This window comes from Phocoena phocoena, chromosome 16 (genome assembly GCF_963924675.1).
Source record: "Phocoena phocoena chromosome 16, mPhoPho1.1, whole genome shotgun sequence".
Taxonomy (NCBI): Eukaryota; Metazoa; Chordata; class Mammalia; order Artiodactyla; family Phocoenidae; genus Phocoena; species Phocoena phocoena.
In genome coordinates, this window is record NC_089234.1 from 83,733,259 (window position 1) to 83,750,359 (window position 17,101).

The window sequence follows — 17,101 nt, forward strand, 5'->3', positions numbered from 1 at the left end:
AAAGTTCACACGGGGAACTTGGAATACAGTTTTCACACTAAGCTTTTCCCTTAAGAAGCCACATGCCGCATTACCCGATGGTTCTAGGAATGCAATCCCTGGTACCCATGAGCCCAGTGTCACGAGCCATCTGATAAATGGCTGAAGTGCCGATCCTCCTACTCCGCTCACCCCAGCGCTCTCAGACCCTCACTCACCTCAGAGGATAAAGACCGGACAGCATCTGCAGAGCGACCTCTTTGGGCTAAAATAGCACGTCAAGACACAAACGACTTTATAGAGTTCAGTTTTAAAATACAAACATGACTCCAGTTATCCAAGGGGCTTTCCCTGGCCCCCAAATAACAGTCCAAATCCCCACCCATCTCATGGATTATGCAAAAGATATATTTTCGCAAAAACAACAACAAAAAGACTAGCGTATGGAACCTCTCCATCACAAAGCTGCTGTGATTCATTATGTGCTCATAGCTGGGCCCCCACGGCCCTGGGCCAGCAGTACCTTCAACAAGCACCCATGATTGTAAAGAAGAGACTTGGGTTACAGGGGAGGTGCCCGAGGGAGCTGCAGAGGGGACTGCAGGTCGCACAGAGCTTACATCTGGGGGCAGAGGGGCAGCAAAAAACACAAACAAAACTTGATAGTAATTCAGACAGCATGTGCAGTGAAGGAAAGGAAGACCCACACCCAAAGCTCATTGCTTCAGAAAAGCCCCAGGTGCTGGGTTTCTCCTTCCCACAAAAGTATAATTCAGAAGTCCAGTTGTGGAACAACGTCAAAAAATATAAGCTAAGTGCAACCTAAGGGTTTTTGCTGGGCCTGTAATGAAAGGCTTATAAATCATTTTACCTTGATTCAATAATCTACATGTGACTTAAAATGATGAGGTCTTTCTTTTTATAAGAAACTCTAAGTAATGAATTTATATTTTAAATTAAAATGTATTCTCAGCAACATGGATGAACCTGGAGATGATCATACTAAGTGAAGTAAATCAGAGAAAGACAAATACCATATGATATCACTTATATGTGGAATCTGAAAAAATGGTACAAATGAACCTACTTACAAAACAGAAACAGACTCACAGACATAGAAAACAAACTTATGGTCACCAAAGAGGAAGGGGGGGGAGGGATAAATTAGGAGTTTGGGATTAGCAGATATACACCACTGTATATAAAATAAACAACAAGGTCCTACTGTACAGCACAGGGAACTATACTCAGTACCTTATAATAACCTATAATGGAGAAGAACCTAAAAATGTATATATGTATAACTGAATCACTTTGCTGTAGAGTTGAAACTAACACAACATTGTAAATCAACTATATTTCAATAAAAACTTTAAAAAGCAAAGTTTATCAGAAAAAAAAGACAACTGCTATAAACACTAAAGTAACCACTAAAGAGAAAATAAAAAGTTCTATTGCCAATAAGCAAATAAAGGAGATCATTTGCATCTTTTAAAAATAGTTCAATTAAAAACATGTTCTGACATTAAATTTCTGAAAGTAGGTTTCAATAAAAGTGTCTATATCTCACATGCACTTTTCTCCCCAATGAGGCCATATCAACGACAAGGTCACACCAATGACAAAGTCATGGAGCCCACTGGGTGGAGCCCACTTTCCTCTCAAATTTCTGACCCTTAGTGACTTCATTTCAATGAAAACTGTTCACTAAGCCACCCAACAGCATTGACTACGTTTTTAATGTCTTGATAACTATACTAAATGGATCTTAAAATTCCATACACCATATGAAGAAAACACTTAAATGTTAAAAAAATAAAAGAAGCATGAAGCAATTTCCAAGTGTACCTTGTAAACTTGAGTTTCATAAAGAAACCAGGCACTAGAAAACCTACTGGGAAAAAACAACACTGGCCACACTGAACCCAACTTCTGAGAATATTACAAAAATAAACAAAGGATTATGAATAGCCTTTCTTATTGTGGACAGAAAATGTTGCTGGCCAGTCCAGTGAACAATGAATGTGGCCATAAGCCACTGCAGCTGCCCGCAGCGGTGCACCTCAGGGGACTTGAGGTGGAGAAAATTAGGACACTGGCCCAGACAGCTGAGGCACACATCAAAGGAATGATCCCCATAAGCCCAGACTCTGGCATCTTCCCATACACAGAAAAGCACTATAATCATTAACTTGAGATGTCTGTTTTTTGTGATTAGCAGTAATATTTTCATGTCTGACTACATATGTTTTGTTTTGTTTTCTTTTCTTTTTCCAGCAAAAACTCCTATGTGCCCCGGCACCTGCCTTACCTCTTCGGACAGTTCCTCAGAGTATCTGAGAGGCTGTTTCCCAGGCTCTAGTTCTCAGTAAGGTCCCCAAATAAAACTTAACTTGCAACTTGTAGGCTGTGCATTTTTCTTCAGTCAACATTATGGTAATTAATAGGCAAGTGAAAAAGCTTGCATCTTCAAGAAAGAAATTAGAAATTCTATTAAAAAAGAAACCTGGAGTCTGTAATCTACAACTTATTTGATAGAAATTTCATAAGAAAAACATTATTCAGTGGCAGGCAGTGGGGTAAAAAACTGCTCCACAAGTAGGTTACCAGAATATTTGGGGAAAGAGTTACCACAAAACATTCTACAAAGTTCTAACAGTTCAGAAAGGGTATTTCCAGGATTTTTAAGTGTTCTTATACTTTACACTCAAAGCTAGAAACTAGCTCACCTTTCAGGAAAATAGTATGTCAAAGCAGGAAACAGAAGCCTCTGTCCGTGTACTTAGATTCTGCTCATGTCCATCACCAAGGTTCATTTCACCACCAAAGCCTAACTCCTTCCCTCCACCATCTTCCCTGCCACCAGGACCCACCAGCGACGCACGTGGAATGTGGGTGACACAAAGCACAGAGACGATAATAAGAAAGCACAAAGTTACAGGAGACCCCGGCCTTGAAAGACCCAAACAAACTGCTCTCCTTGCAGATAAAGCACCAGCCAAAGATGCAGCCACACTGAACTTCTAAGAGCTGCTATTACACATAATTCTCATATTTGTCTCCATTCAGAAAAGAGAAATGGACACAGCCCAGTATTAACTCAGCATTTCAGTAATACTGATGGAAAACCCCAGCTAAGAACAATCGAATCTGCCGCGGTTACTTGCCCCCTGAACCTGAACCCCCATTTCTCGCCTCCGACCCCTCACTTGAGAATTCCACCACAAGGCACAGCTCCTTCATTCTTCTCCCTCTGCTGTCTCCTGGGCAAGGCTTGTAGTGGAACCCCCCAGAGCCACGAAGGAGACCTTCACATCCTCCCGGCTCCCTGGGTGGCCAACCTGGAGTTTCAAACACTCCCAAAGCCTGAAAACACACCTCATTCCCTAAGGATCCCAGGAAGGGGAGGACAACTAATAGTGATCATGTGTGTGCGCTCATGTGCACGCATGTATGAATGTGTGTGTCTGTGCGTGTGTTTGTGTGTGAACGTGCATGCACGTGTTTAGAGGAAATAACTCATTTAATAGCCCTTTTTACTACTGAGGAAAGTGAGGAACAGAGATGAAGAAATTTTCCCAGGTTTACTTACCTAACCAGTGGCAGGGCTGAGATCCAAATCTGTCTTTTACTGGGTGGCTTAAACAACAGGAATTCAGGTCTCAAGGTTCTGGAGACTGGAACTGGGGCAGATTTTCTTCCTGGCTCACAGAGTCCTGGTGTCCCCTCCTTTTCTTATTAGGATGCTAATCCCATCATGGGGGTTCTGCCCTCTTGACCTCATCTAAACCTGATTATGTCCCAAAGTCCCCACTAAACACCATCTGATTTGAGGTTAGGACTTCAATGCAGGAATGGGGGGGGGGGGTGGGAAGGGTTGGGGCATGAACATTCAGTCCATAACAGAATCCAGGGAGCCTGGCCCCAGAACTCACGCCCTCATCGTTGCTAGACTACACTAGAAAGTAGAGGTAAACCGAGGGAAGCAAAGACACTGAGAAGAAATAATATGCTTAGACAGTGAGTCTGAATGAAAGCAGGCACCCCCAAGGACCACACTAGGGGGATATCCTGTATTTCCCTACATACTCTCTGAGCAACTGGTACTTAAAAGAGAGACACAGAAAGTTCCACCTCTATGTACCACCAGACTTACAATAATCACAATATGCTTCAGTTATTTGATAACCTTAGTCCAGATTGCTTTTTCTATAAAAATTTTGTTTGGTTCAATCAAGAACAAGCAACTCCACTAATTAATAATTTTCTTTAAAATATTTTTACTCAATTCACAGATGTGAAAAAAAATCCACAACTTCATTTCTCTAAGGAACAGAGTCAATAAGCAAACAAGGGAATTTGTATAAAATGACACTTAAAGCAAGAAACCAAATTTGCTAAATTTATATTGTGCTAAGTTTTAAAACTCCATATTGGTAGGAAAAAGTGTTATGTACTCCTGCCAGTTCTGTTTTTGCATATTACTAGATAACACAGGTCCTCACTCTGAAACAAGCTAACATGAACTCAGAGTCAGGGGGACAGATGCCCTTATTAAGGGGAAGTCGCGGACACACTTGATCTATAAGCCTCAATTCCCTTCACTGCAACATGGAAGTTTACCCCCTTCCTCTGGACCATTTTACACAACTATCAGTAATAATCAGGGGAGGGGGTGAGGGTAAAATTCAAACCAATACTGAGTACGTCTCTTTGGATCCTGATAGAAAGGTTTCAGAATGTGTATCCTGCTTGTCAAGAGCAATTATCTTTCTAAGCACCTGCTGCCTTAAGTAATTCCTTCCTATACAGTTATCAGGAAGAGGCTTCTCAGCTCTGAGCCCCTTTGAGCCACTGACCGAAGAGCAAAAGATGAGCAACATGATGCGGTTCCAATGAGGGGTGAGAGACAGACAGACGTCACTGGAATTTCTGATTTAAATCTAAAACATGTTATTGTCCTTGTAAAGTATCCTTAACTACACTTATTTATTTATTTATTTATTTATTTATTTATTGCAGTACGTGGGCCTCTCACTGTTGTGGCCTCTCCCATCGCGGAGCACAGGCTCCAGACGCGCAGGCTCAGTGGCCATGGCTCACGGACCCAGCCGCTCCGCAGCACGCGGGATCCTCCCGGACCGGGGCACAAACCCCTGTCCCCCGCATCGGCAGGCAGACTCTCAACCACTGCACCACCAAGGAAGCCCCTTAACTACATTTTTAAAAAAAAAATTTTTTAAAGTGCTTGAAAGCAATCATTAGGCTTAGAGACCAAAAATAAAACCATGGTTTCATTTACCTTATCAACTATATTTCTAACAGAATACTAGTTAGTTTTACTTAATTCACCCCTTTAATTTCAAGTCACATAATTTTGATAAATTGCGTTTGAACGGGATAGAAATTTCAACAAGGACACAATTTAGTATTCACTGCCCTCGGCTCACAATACCAGCAGGCTTTAAACAGGACAGGCATTCAAAAGAGGGAAGAAACCTGGGCCTTATCAGCCTGGGGCGGCTACTCCTAGGTGGACAGTGACACTTGTTTCCATGGGTGGGGCCATCAAACACTTTCTTAGGTGTCCCTTGCTACTGTATCTGTAATCAATGTTGACATACGTGTACCAAGGGAATGTAACAGGGTACGTGAGCCAATTAAGGGTTCAGTACTTGGGGCACCTGCCCCTCAGGGTGGTGGTGGTGCCCCTGTGGCCTGTAAGAAGGCCACACTCCAGAGGCAGCTCCTGCAAGGTCCTCAGCCCTCTGATAGGTGAGGCTTGCACATTTGTACACGAATACGTGAAACTAAGGGTATACAAGGTCTGTGGATTAGCTGAAATCTCTTAGACATGCCCCAGCCACCTCCATCCACAGGCTGAGCACGAGACACCCCGCAGAGTGAGTCTACAGCTGGGGTCCTTAAGGAGGCCACCCAAGGCTTTGTCCCGAAAAGCCCTGGTTGCGGGCCTGGCTGCACTGGATTTCCAGCGTCTCCGGCATACCGAGGGCAAAAGATCGCTCCCTCTGTGATGGGTCTGTATCAGTGCAGAGCAAACCTTTCAGGCAAGATATTGGTGAGAGGACCTCCAACCACCGAAAGCTAGACAACCTCAGGGTTACAGTAACCCTACTGGCCAGGGTTTAATAAATATCTAAACAAGAGAGAATTAGATCAGAAACTGCTTCGTTTGATCTGGTGGCAGGGTCACCTTACTACTTGTGTGCCTGCAAAATGTCCACTTAGCACTTGTTGTCCAGGCAGTATTATTAGTGGCACCCCTTCCACTCTCAAAAGTATCCCAGTCTGGATGATGAGCCACGTGGATCTTCTACCCAGTAGTGAGACTGGAGATGGTGGGGGGCGGGGTGGGGGGAAGCTGAGCCTTATGAAATTCAGAATTCCTTTACAGCTACTATGATCTACCAAAATGGACCTCAGAGTTGCAAAGACCACACTGACTCCTTATGGGTCAAAAGTTATACAGAAAATTCAATTTATTTTCACTAAACTACAAATCTGTAGATACTCTCATAATACCAATTTCTGGGAATAATACTAGATTATTTAAAGGAATCCTCCCGTTGAGAACAAATAAAAATGCTGGATAAAATATATTTGTAAAATATCTTAAAGTCTTCAAAGAGCTGACGAGATAGGAATTAGGATTCTAATCAAAAGGCAAGAGAAAACCCTGAGAGAGGAGCTTGCTCAGAGCCTGCCTTTGCCCTGCCTGATCCAACAAATCTGAACTTTGTGCTGACAGTTTCTGGGTCCCGGGGCTAAATACAAAAGCTCAGGGCCCACCCAAAGTACAGATTCTAGACCCTCTTGACAATAAACTGGGACTTGAACGGCTACACACAGGGAAATCAACTCCTGCAGTGATGGACAGTTAGCCCTGCCTGACAGGGCCTCTGGAGCCTGATTTAAGGAGATCCTAAACCCAGATTTGCTCAGACCCCCAGCACAGACTAGGGCAAATCTCTGAAAAGTACCTTCATCCTAGAGTTTAAATTATTCTAAACCCTTGGAGTGGGAGTTTTCAGAAGTGCACACCATTTTCACTCTTCCCATCTAAAAATTGTTACAATATGCAGGATAATTTAGAGTTTACCAGGCATGTTCACAACTGCATCACAGCAGCTCAGGCCTCCATCATAAGCGCCACATACACATACACACACACACACACACACACACACACACACACACAGATACGGTGACAAGAGGAGGATCAGACCTTTGGCACCTATGACCCAAACCTCCCATCCTAATTACCCCAATGCAGCACTTTACAATAGAAACATTACAAAGGAAACTCAGCTCTAAGCTTTCCTAGAGTTATCTGACAGGGAAGAAGACAGAGAAGAAAATCCCTGCAGTTTTTTACCATCTTACACATGCTTTGTTTTTGAGATGCCAGTGCTGGTTGTAGGAAAAGCACAGTCTTCAAGGAGCAGCATGTGCGGATAGGAGAGGAGGAGTAGTTAGTGAGGAGGGCTGAGGGCAGGTCAGTCTGTCCTATTAACAAGCTGCACTATATACACTACCAAACGCAAAATAGATGGCTAGTGGGAAGCAGCCGCATAGCACAGGGAGATCAGCTCCATTCTTTGTGACCACCTAGAGGGGTGGGATAGGGAAGGTGGGAGGGAGACGCAAGAGGGAGGGGATATGGGGATATATGTATACATATAGCTGATTCACTTTGTTATAAAGCAGAAACTAGCACACCATTGTAAAGCCATTATACTCCAATAAAGATGTTTAAAAAACAAAAACAAAAAAATTCTCAGTAAACTAGGTATTCAAAGAAACCTTAATTTAATAAAGACTCGGAAGACCACAATGAAAAAAATAAAATAAAACAAGCTGCGTGACATTGAGCAAAAGACACAACCACTGAAAGAGCTTAGTTTGCTCTTGTATAAGGTGATCCCGGAGGTCTGGTTACATCCTGTGGCCACTTCCACATCCAAACCAATTGATGTTTACACTTCCGTGGACTTCTCAGTGGAGGCACATCCTGACAGAAGTCAGTTTTACTATGGAGGCCACAAGTGATTTGCTCACGGACACCTCAATCTCGACAACACACAGCAGACTCGGGCTTCTGGCACCGAAAGGCACACACACACACACACACACACACACACACACACACACACACGTTAGTCGACTCCTTTGCTCAGAAGGTTCTCATTACTAACTCAACCAAGGCAATATCCGATTGAAGGAAAGGACCATAGCATTAATTTCAGATTCCATTCCATGGCTTGACTGGGCTACATCTGCCAGCTTTAGAAAAGCAAGTGTTTCTTGTTGCCGGCCTTGGCGTCCTGTTCTATGACAACGACCCCCAATGCTTCCACTTGAGAAAGCCTCCTCACCACCAAAGCAGCTTAATAAAAATTTAAATTGTGATTGGGCTACTCACGGATTGACAGGGCAGGACAAGCTTGTGCTATTTATGAATTATTCCACACATTATTTTAAGCCGACCAAATAGAAGCCACATTCATAAGGGGGTAAGCTGGAAAGCCAGGTAAATGTTTTCATGATTTTTAAACCATATTTTGTTAACAGGTAAACTGGCATTCCATTGGATAATTTAATCTGCTTTAAATCTATTCTAAGGCTCTGAACAGCTTATGAGACATTTTGAATATAAATTTAATTCCTCTATTCACCTTCGGGCAATATCTTTCAGCACAAGTGTGATAGGACAATATAGCATAGGGATACCTGTCAATAGTAAAGTATTAAAATACTGACATGAAAGCCATTTTAAAAATGGTAAAAATCACCCTATTTCCAAATATAGAAAATATTTTATAAGCCTGGTTAAAGATAAAATAACACCATAAAGAATAACAAAATATCATGCTATTACTGCTTCCATGCGTCTGGATCACCAACAATAACATAAACAGGTAAGAATAACTTGCAATTATCTTTGATGCTTATTACAAAAATAATTCGGTCCCCGTATGTGGAGAGAAGCCTGGTGGTTACACACTTGTCATCCCAAGGAACTGAAAAAAGAGGGACCAGTTGTCCAGCCTAAAAAGTTACACATAATAAAGCTGCTTGAGTGATTCTTTCAGCATCTCACAGCCTCTCGGAACAGGAGGATGAAGAGAATACATCCCATCACTTACTCAATGCTTTAAAGGCACTGAGACAAGTGGTTATGCAGCCTCTTCAACAGTTTTGAGTTTTCATTTAATCACTATACACGGTAATCCAGTCTACTCTTCCACGTCTCTAATCATAAGGACATTTTAAAAACAACAATAAAAACAAGCTTTCATGTAACTCGTACACTGGTTTTAGCTGATCTATTAGAAAATCTTAGGTTTACTTCCTCTTCTTTATGTTAGCTCAGCAAACATCTGAGATTCACTCTCAGCATATTTTCCTCTCCTGTGGACCATCCTCCCCAGGTATCGTCAGGGGCTGAGACACGGCCCACATCTGGATCTCACCAGTGTTCACCAGTCCCTCTTTGGACATGGCAAAGAGAAGTCAAATCAGGTACAGAGCACAGTGGGACTAGTATTTCTCATGAGTCAAAAATTAAATATTTGCTAATGCACACTAAACATGTCACATGAGAATCATGCTCTTAGCAAGATACAGAAATAACACAGAAGCCAAATTACTCGTAACCTTTCCAGAAACAATCATGGTAGAAAGTTTGGTAGCAGTTACAGGAAACATACTCATCTCAATCTACACAGAGAGTCTAAGTATGAAATAATTTTACCACTAAGCAGCACATCCTTTGGCCCAAATTTGAGTATTCAAAAGCTGAATTTTTATTTTTCACTTACCATGTTGTATATCTTTCATATCTAAGTGAAGGCTAGACATCAATATTCCAACTGCTTGTGACCTTTTGTTGCTTAGTAACTTGACAACCTGTTCAAGAAAGAAAGGAAAAGGGAGAAATGTTATTTGAACTCAGTGATAGGCTTAATAGCATGTTATTTTTATCCTAAATGAAGAACAAATAACTTAGAACAGTTAAAGTACCAGAACTGATATGAACAAGCTTTTGGGTTTTGTATCTCCCGTCTTCAAAAGCCCTGCCTTTGCCCTGTTGTTCACCAGCAGCCTCAGCATCAGGCTCTTTACCTGCCTTGTAAGAGCCTGATCTGCCATCACTGAAATTTCTAACCATCTAGGAAGTTAGTTTGGTCTCTGTAAAATAACAGTTACACACCTGATCATTTGCAGCCTGAGATTTAAAAAGTGTTCTTTGTTTTTAAATGCAGAACCTTGAAACACTGGCCATTAAGTAAAAGGAAAAATAAAAGTACGCAGAGAATCTGTTAGATCAGATTAGTTTGACCACAAAATAGAAAATGTGCTTTTATGAAGGTATTTTAGAAAGCTCACTATTTTACTGGCATTTGCTCTCATTTTGCATTTGGCCCACATTTTGGGAGGAACTTTCCAACTAATTAATTGTGATACAATCATCAAATCTAACGGGCTGTGTTAGCTCAATCTCAAATCCTTCCAGAGAGTCCGGAAGAGTCAATCCACACAACCCATGAGAAATTTCCTAACACAGATGTAGGCAGGTTTAAATTATGTTTTCTAGACTATAACACATCACTGATAAATCCTGCTTATGACACTATTATCTCAGATAACTGATCTTACGTAGAGCAGCAATTTCTACTTACTCTCAGCATTTTGTTATAAATTTGCTTAGAAAAACACTGGAGGAAAAGAAAAATGTTAAGGTCAAATTCCAGAAGTGACAGCTGCCCTAAGTTGATCAATTAGGAAACTAATAAAATAATCATGCCTAGCTGTCAAACAAATCACAGTGTAAGATAATATTCTCAACAGGAATAATAGCATTCTTGGTTCCCTATCAGGGAAACGGGTGGGGAAAAAGACAAATCCCTTCCAGGAGAACCAACCGCAAAACCCCACAGTCATTTCTGAAAGCTTCCTGAGGAAAGGGACATTAACACCCCACAAGAAGCAGCGCCTCCTAATAGGAAAGACATAGAAACTGATTCTCAGTTTGCTCTTTAAACATTTTGTTTAATTCAGCTTAGAACTTGAATTTGAATCCATTCATACCTAAACTGTTTTTATCAATAACAATTTCCTCTTCCGAGGTGAAAAAATAGAAACTTAATTTCAGAAAAGCAGAAGGCATGTATTCTGTTCTAAAAATGTTTCTAACTTCAAATAAACAGAATCTGGGTCTCATCTGTGCTATGCTGAAAAAACTGCTTTTCCTAAGGTTTCCTCTCTCCCCCCACTCCACCCCCCGCCGGTTCCTAATTACAATGAGCACGTCTGCATCCGTATGTCGTCTGACCTTCCTGCTGTGCTGACATGTTTATTACACCCTTATAAAAATTCTGGTGAAAATTAATTTCTAACTCTCAATTAAAACTGGCGTCTGGAAGGCCTGCACAGGGAGCTCTCACGCCTACCATGGGGGGGTCAATCACCCAAACGGGAAGAGAGGGTCCTCGCACCTCCAACGGGAAGGAGTCTCTACTTCCCAGGCAGGAGGAAGGGAGATGTTCTTCCCGCCCAGCAACAAGCTCGGCCAATGGAAAATGTCGCAGCTCAGCCAATGAGAAACCTGAACTCCCACTTTCCTCCAATGAACTTTTATAGAGGAGAGCCCTGCCCACTGCCCCTTTTCTCTATAAAAGCTCCTGCCCTTTGTTCTCCGCATTTCCCTGTGGTCAAAAGCTTGAATTTATTTCCCCAATTACGATTCCCCTGGTTATTACCAAATAAACTCATGCTGCTGAGATAACTGGCCATTTTATTTTTAAAGTTGACACTCTGTACTCCAGGATTCCTGCCAGTCTGGCTCAGGCTTTTTTAAGGTGAACTATTCTGATTTCACATTAAATATTGGCATATCCCAGAGTTCTGCTCTCAGCTCCATATTCTCTTCAATGTATGACCTGTATTTTCTCCTCCATCAACATGTATGCCTGCACTTATATAACTGTGTTCTTTTAACAGCAGCTTAACCTCAGCAGTATCCTATTTTTCTAACAAATATCTCCACTTCAATTACCCACATAGACCTCCATCTGACATGTCTAATACCAAACTTGTCATCAAGCCCACCCCAGAAACCTACTCAGCTTCTCCTCTTTTATTCCATATGTTGAGATCATGCACCACCATTTTCAGTCCACCATCAAAGTTAGAAATCCAGAAATCATTCTAGATCCACCCCCACTCCTTCACCTGCATGTTCTGGTCTGACAAGTCCTGTCAGTTGTAAGTCTGCTCTATCCTTGAAATCTACCCCTTCCTCCCTAAATCTACTGTCAGCATTTACTTCTGTATTATAACCTGCAGAGATCAATGCAAAGGATCCTAACCAGACTTCCCAGTTCTAGTCCAGTGGTTCCCAAAGTGTATTTCCTGCAAGAGAGGGCACCATAATCACCTGGGAACTTATTAAAGATGCAAAATCCCTGTCAGAAGTCTGTTAGTCAGAAGATCTAGGCAAAGAAAGGCTCAATCAGCATTTTAAAAAGCCTTCCAGGTGATTATAGAATAAACAACGATTCTCATGTCTTCCCATCCATTCTCCAGTATTATCTCTAAAAGTGCAGCTATTTGCATGTCACTCCCTTGCCTTTTAAACCTGAGAGGCTCATAAATAAAGGTAGGTCACATAGCCTCTTCACAGACTGTTTCACAGTTCATACCTGAAACTTGCTTTTCCTCTTATAATTGAAATGAACTTGACTATAAACTGTATGTTACATTTAAATGCCAAAGATTATAGACAGGAAAAATAATTATTGATCACCTTCCAAAAAGCATACATACAGGAGAGAACACATGTCTAAAAGGATCAGTTCCTCCACAGTTCCCCAGAGTTATTCAACCTAATATAAAGAAACCACCATCATCACTTCTCTCTCTCTCTCTCTCTCTCCCCCTCTCTCTTTAATACACTGAATAACAAGAACTTGAAGCTATCAAACTATAACATTTTAAGAATCCAGTGACTATATATATAGTGGAAATGAAGGAGTTGACTCTTACAAAATGATCTTAAAACGCTTAGATGAAAAGCAGAAAATACAGATTTAGCAAATTTGAATATTCCAGAAGGCAATCTACAGATTCAGTGCAATCCATGTCAAAATGCTACAGGCATTTTTCACAGAAATAGAATACATAAGCCTAAATCTGCATGAAAACACAAAAGATTCCAAATAGCCAAAAACATCTTTAGAAAGAACAAAGCTGGAGGTATCACACTCCTTGATTTCAAGCTACACAACAAAGCTACCATAATCAAAACAGTATTGTACTGGAATAAAAAAACAGACACACAGATCCATGGAACAGAATAGAGAATCCAAAGATAAACCTGAGTTTATATGGTCAAATTCATCTACAACAAAGGAGGCAAAAATATACAGTGGAGAAAAGACAGTCTCTTCAATAAATGATGTTGGGAAAACTGAACAGCTACATGTAAAAGAATCAAAGTGGATTACTTTCTCACACCATATTCAAAAATAAACTCAAATGGATAAAGACATAAATATAAGACTGGAAACCATAAAACTATAAGAAAACACAGGCAATATGCTCTTTGACATCAGTCTTAGCAATATTTTTTTTTTTTTAATTTTATTTATTTTTGGCTGCATTGGGTCCTCGCTGCTGCATGCAGGCTTTTCTCTAGTTGTGGCGAGCAGGGGCCACTCTTCCCTGCGGTGCACGGGCCTCTCATTGCAGTGGCCCCCCCTGTTGCGGAGCACGGGCTCCAGGCGCGTGGGCTTCCACAGTTGTGGCACGGGGGCTCAGCAGTTGTGGTGTATGGGCTTAGCTGCTCCGCGGCACGTGGGTTCCTCCCGGACCAGGGCTCGAACCCGTGTCCCCTGCATTGGCAGGCGGATTCCCAACCACTGCACCACCAGGGAAGCCCAGCAATATTTTTTTGAATATGTCACCTCAGGTAAGAAAAGCAAAAGCAAAACTAAACAAATGGGACTACGTCAAACTAAAAACCTTTTTCACAGTGAAGGAAACTAAGAACAACAACAACAACAAAAGGCAGCCTAATTGAATGGATGAAGATACATCCAAACAATGTATCTGATAAGGAGTTAATATCCAAAATATACAAAGAACTCATACAACTCAACTATAAAAAACAAAAAACAAGGGACTTCCCTGGTGGCGCAGTGGTTAAGAATCCATCTGCCAATGCTGGAGACATAGGTTCAAGCCCTGGTCTGGGAAGATCCCACATGCCATGGAGCACTAAGCCCATGCACCGCAACAACTGAGCCTGAGCTTTAGAGTCCACAAGCCACAACTACTGAGCCCGTGAGCCACAACTACTGAAGATTGCACACCTACAGCCCATGCTCCACAAAAAGAGAAGCCACGGCAATGAGAAGCCCGCACACCACAATGAAGAGTAGAGAGCTGCCTCAACTAGAGAAAGCCCATGTGCAGCAACAAAAACCCAACACAGCCAAAAATACATAAATAAATTTATTTAAAAACAAAACAAAAAAACACCAACCAAACAACCTGATTAAAACATGGGCAAAAGACCAGAATAGACATTTTTCCAAAGACATACAGACACATGAAAAATGCTCAACATCACTAATCATTAGGGAAATGCAAATCAAAACCACAATAAGATAACATCTCACACCTGTCAGAATGGCTATAAAGTCTGCTGTTATTTACTGTCAATTTCTCCCTTTTTGTCTGTTAATATTTTCTTCATGTATTTACATGGACCTACGTTGGGTGCATATACACTTACAATTGTTGTAACTTCTTGGATTGATCCCTTGATCACTATTTAATGTCATTCTTTATCTATTGTTACAGTCTTCATTTTAGTCTATTTTGTCTCGTATAAGTATTAGTACCCCAGCTTTCATTTCATTTCCATTTGTACAGAGTACTTGTTACTCCCCTCACTTTCAGGCTGTGTGTGTCTTTAGATCTGCAATGAGTCTCTTGTAGGTAACATATATATGGGTCCAGTTTGTATATCCACTCAGCCAATCTATGTCTTTTGATTGGAGCACTTAGTCCATGTACATTTAAAGTAATTATTGATAGATATGTACTTATTGTCATTTTGTTAATTGTTTTTTTAATTAATTTTCATTGGACTATAGTTGCTTTACAATGTTGTATTAGTTTCTGCTATACAGCAAAGTGAATCAGCTATACATATACATATACCCCCTCTTTTTTGGATTTCCTTCCCATTTACGTCACCACAGAGTATTGAGTAGAGTTCCCTGTGCTATACAGTAGGTTCTCATTACTTATCTATTTCATACATAGTAGTGTATATGTCAATCCCAATCTCCCTTATTGTTTTTATAATTCTTTTTTGTTCCTTTCTTTCTTCACTTCCCTTGTGATGTGATAACTATCTTATGTTTGGATATCTTTCTCATTTTTTGTGTGTTATCTAGTATAGATTTTTGGGTTGTGGTAACCATGAGGTTTATATACAACAATAACAATTTTTCTCTCTCTGTATATATTATATATATAAAATATATACACATATATATGTGTATATGTGTGTGTTTATTTTATTTTTTAATTTGTTTTTATTGAAGTATAGTTGCTATTCAATATTATATAAGTTACAGGTGTACAATACAGTGATTCCCAATTTTTAAAGGTTATGCTCCATCTGTAGTCACTATAAAATGTTGGCTATATTCCCCATGTTGTATAATATATCCTTGTAGCTTATTTCATACCTATAGTTTGTACCTCTTATTCCCTTACCCCTTTATTGACCCTCTTCCCTTCCCTCTGCCCACTGGTAATCATTAGTATGTTCTCTATATCTGTGAGTCTGCTTCGTTTTTATTATATTCACTAGTTTCTTGTGTTTCTTAGATTCCACATATAAGTGATATCATACAGTATTTGTCTTTCCCTGTCTGATTTATTTCACCTAGCATAATGCCCTCCAAGTCCATTCATGTTGCTGCAAATGGCATTATTTCATTCTTTTTTATGGCTGAGTAGTATTTCATTTTATATATATAACATATATATATATATATATATATACACATACACAGAGAGAGAGAGAGAGAGAGAGATACATCTAGAAATGTGACACATATATATATGTCACATCTTCTTTATCCATTCATCTGTTGAAGGTTGCTTCCATATCCTAGCTATTGTAAACAATGCTGCTATGAACACTGCAGAGCATGTATCTTTTCAAATTAGCATATTTGGGTTTCCTTGGACATATACCCAGGAGTGGAACTGCTCGGTCATATGGTAGTTCCATTTTTCGTTTTTTTGAGAAGCCTCCATATTGTTTTCCACAGTGGCTGCACCAGTTTACATTCTCACCAACAGTGTACAAGGGTTCTCTTTTCTCTACATCCTCACCAACATTTGTTATTTGTGTTCCTTTTTTTTTTTTTTTAAAACATCTTTATTGGGGTATAATTGCTTTACAATGGTGTGTTAGTTTCTGCTTTACAACAAAGTGAATCAGCTATATATATACATATGTTCCCATATGTCTCCCCTCTTGCGTCTCCCTCCCTCCCACTCTCCCCATCCCACCCTTCCAGGCTGTCACAAAGCACCGAGCTAATATCCCTGTGCCTTGCGGCTGCTTCCCCCCAGCTATCTACCTTACTACGTTTGTTAGTGTGTATATGTCCATGACTCTCTCTCGCCCTGTCAAAACTCACCCTTCCCCCTCCCCATATCCTTAAGTCCGTTCTCCAGTAGGTCTGCGTCTTTATTCCTATCTTACCCCTAGGTTCTTCATGACATTTTTTTCCCTTAAATTCCATATATATGTGTTAGCATACGGTATTTGTCTTTTTCTTTCTGACTTACTTCACTCTGTATGACAGATTCTAGGTCTATCCATCTCATTACAAATAGCTCAATTTCATTTCTTTTTAAGGCTGAGTAATATTCCATTGTGTATATGTGCCACATCTTCTTTATCCATTCATCCGATGATGGGCGCTTAGGTTGTTTCCATGTCCTGGCTATTGTAAATAGAGCTGCAATGAACATTTTGGTACATGACTCTCTTTGAATTTTGGTT

At 40.6% G+C, this 17,101-nt stretch overlaps 1 protein-coding gene across 1 annotated transcript in view; it reads right to left on the bottom strand.

Moving 5' to 3' along the window:
- FMN2 (formin 2) overlaps positions 1 to 17,101 on the bottom strand; it is a 321,516-nt gene that overhangs the window by 125,564 nt on the left and 178,851 nt on the right. The window contains exon 9 of the mRNA XM_065893942.1: positions 9,822 to 9,909. Coding sequence (XP_065750014.1) covers positions 9,822 to 9,909 — 88 coding nt within the window. The remainder of the gene's footprint in view (positions 1 to 9,821; positions 9,910 to 17,101) is intronic.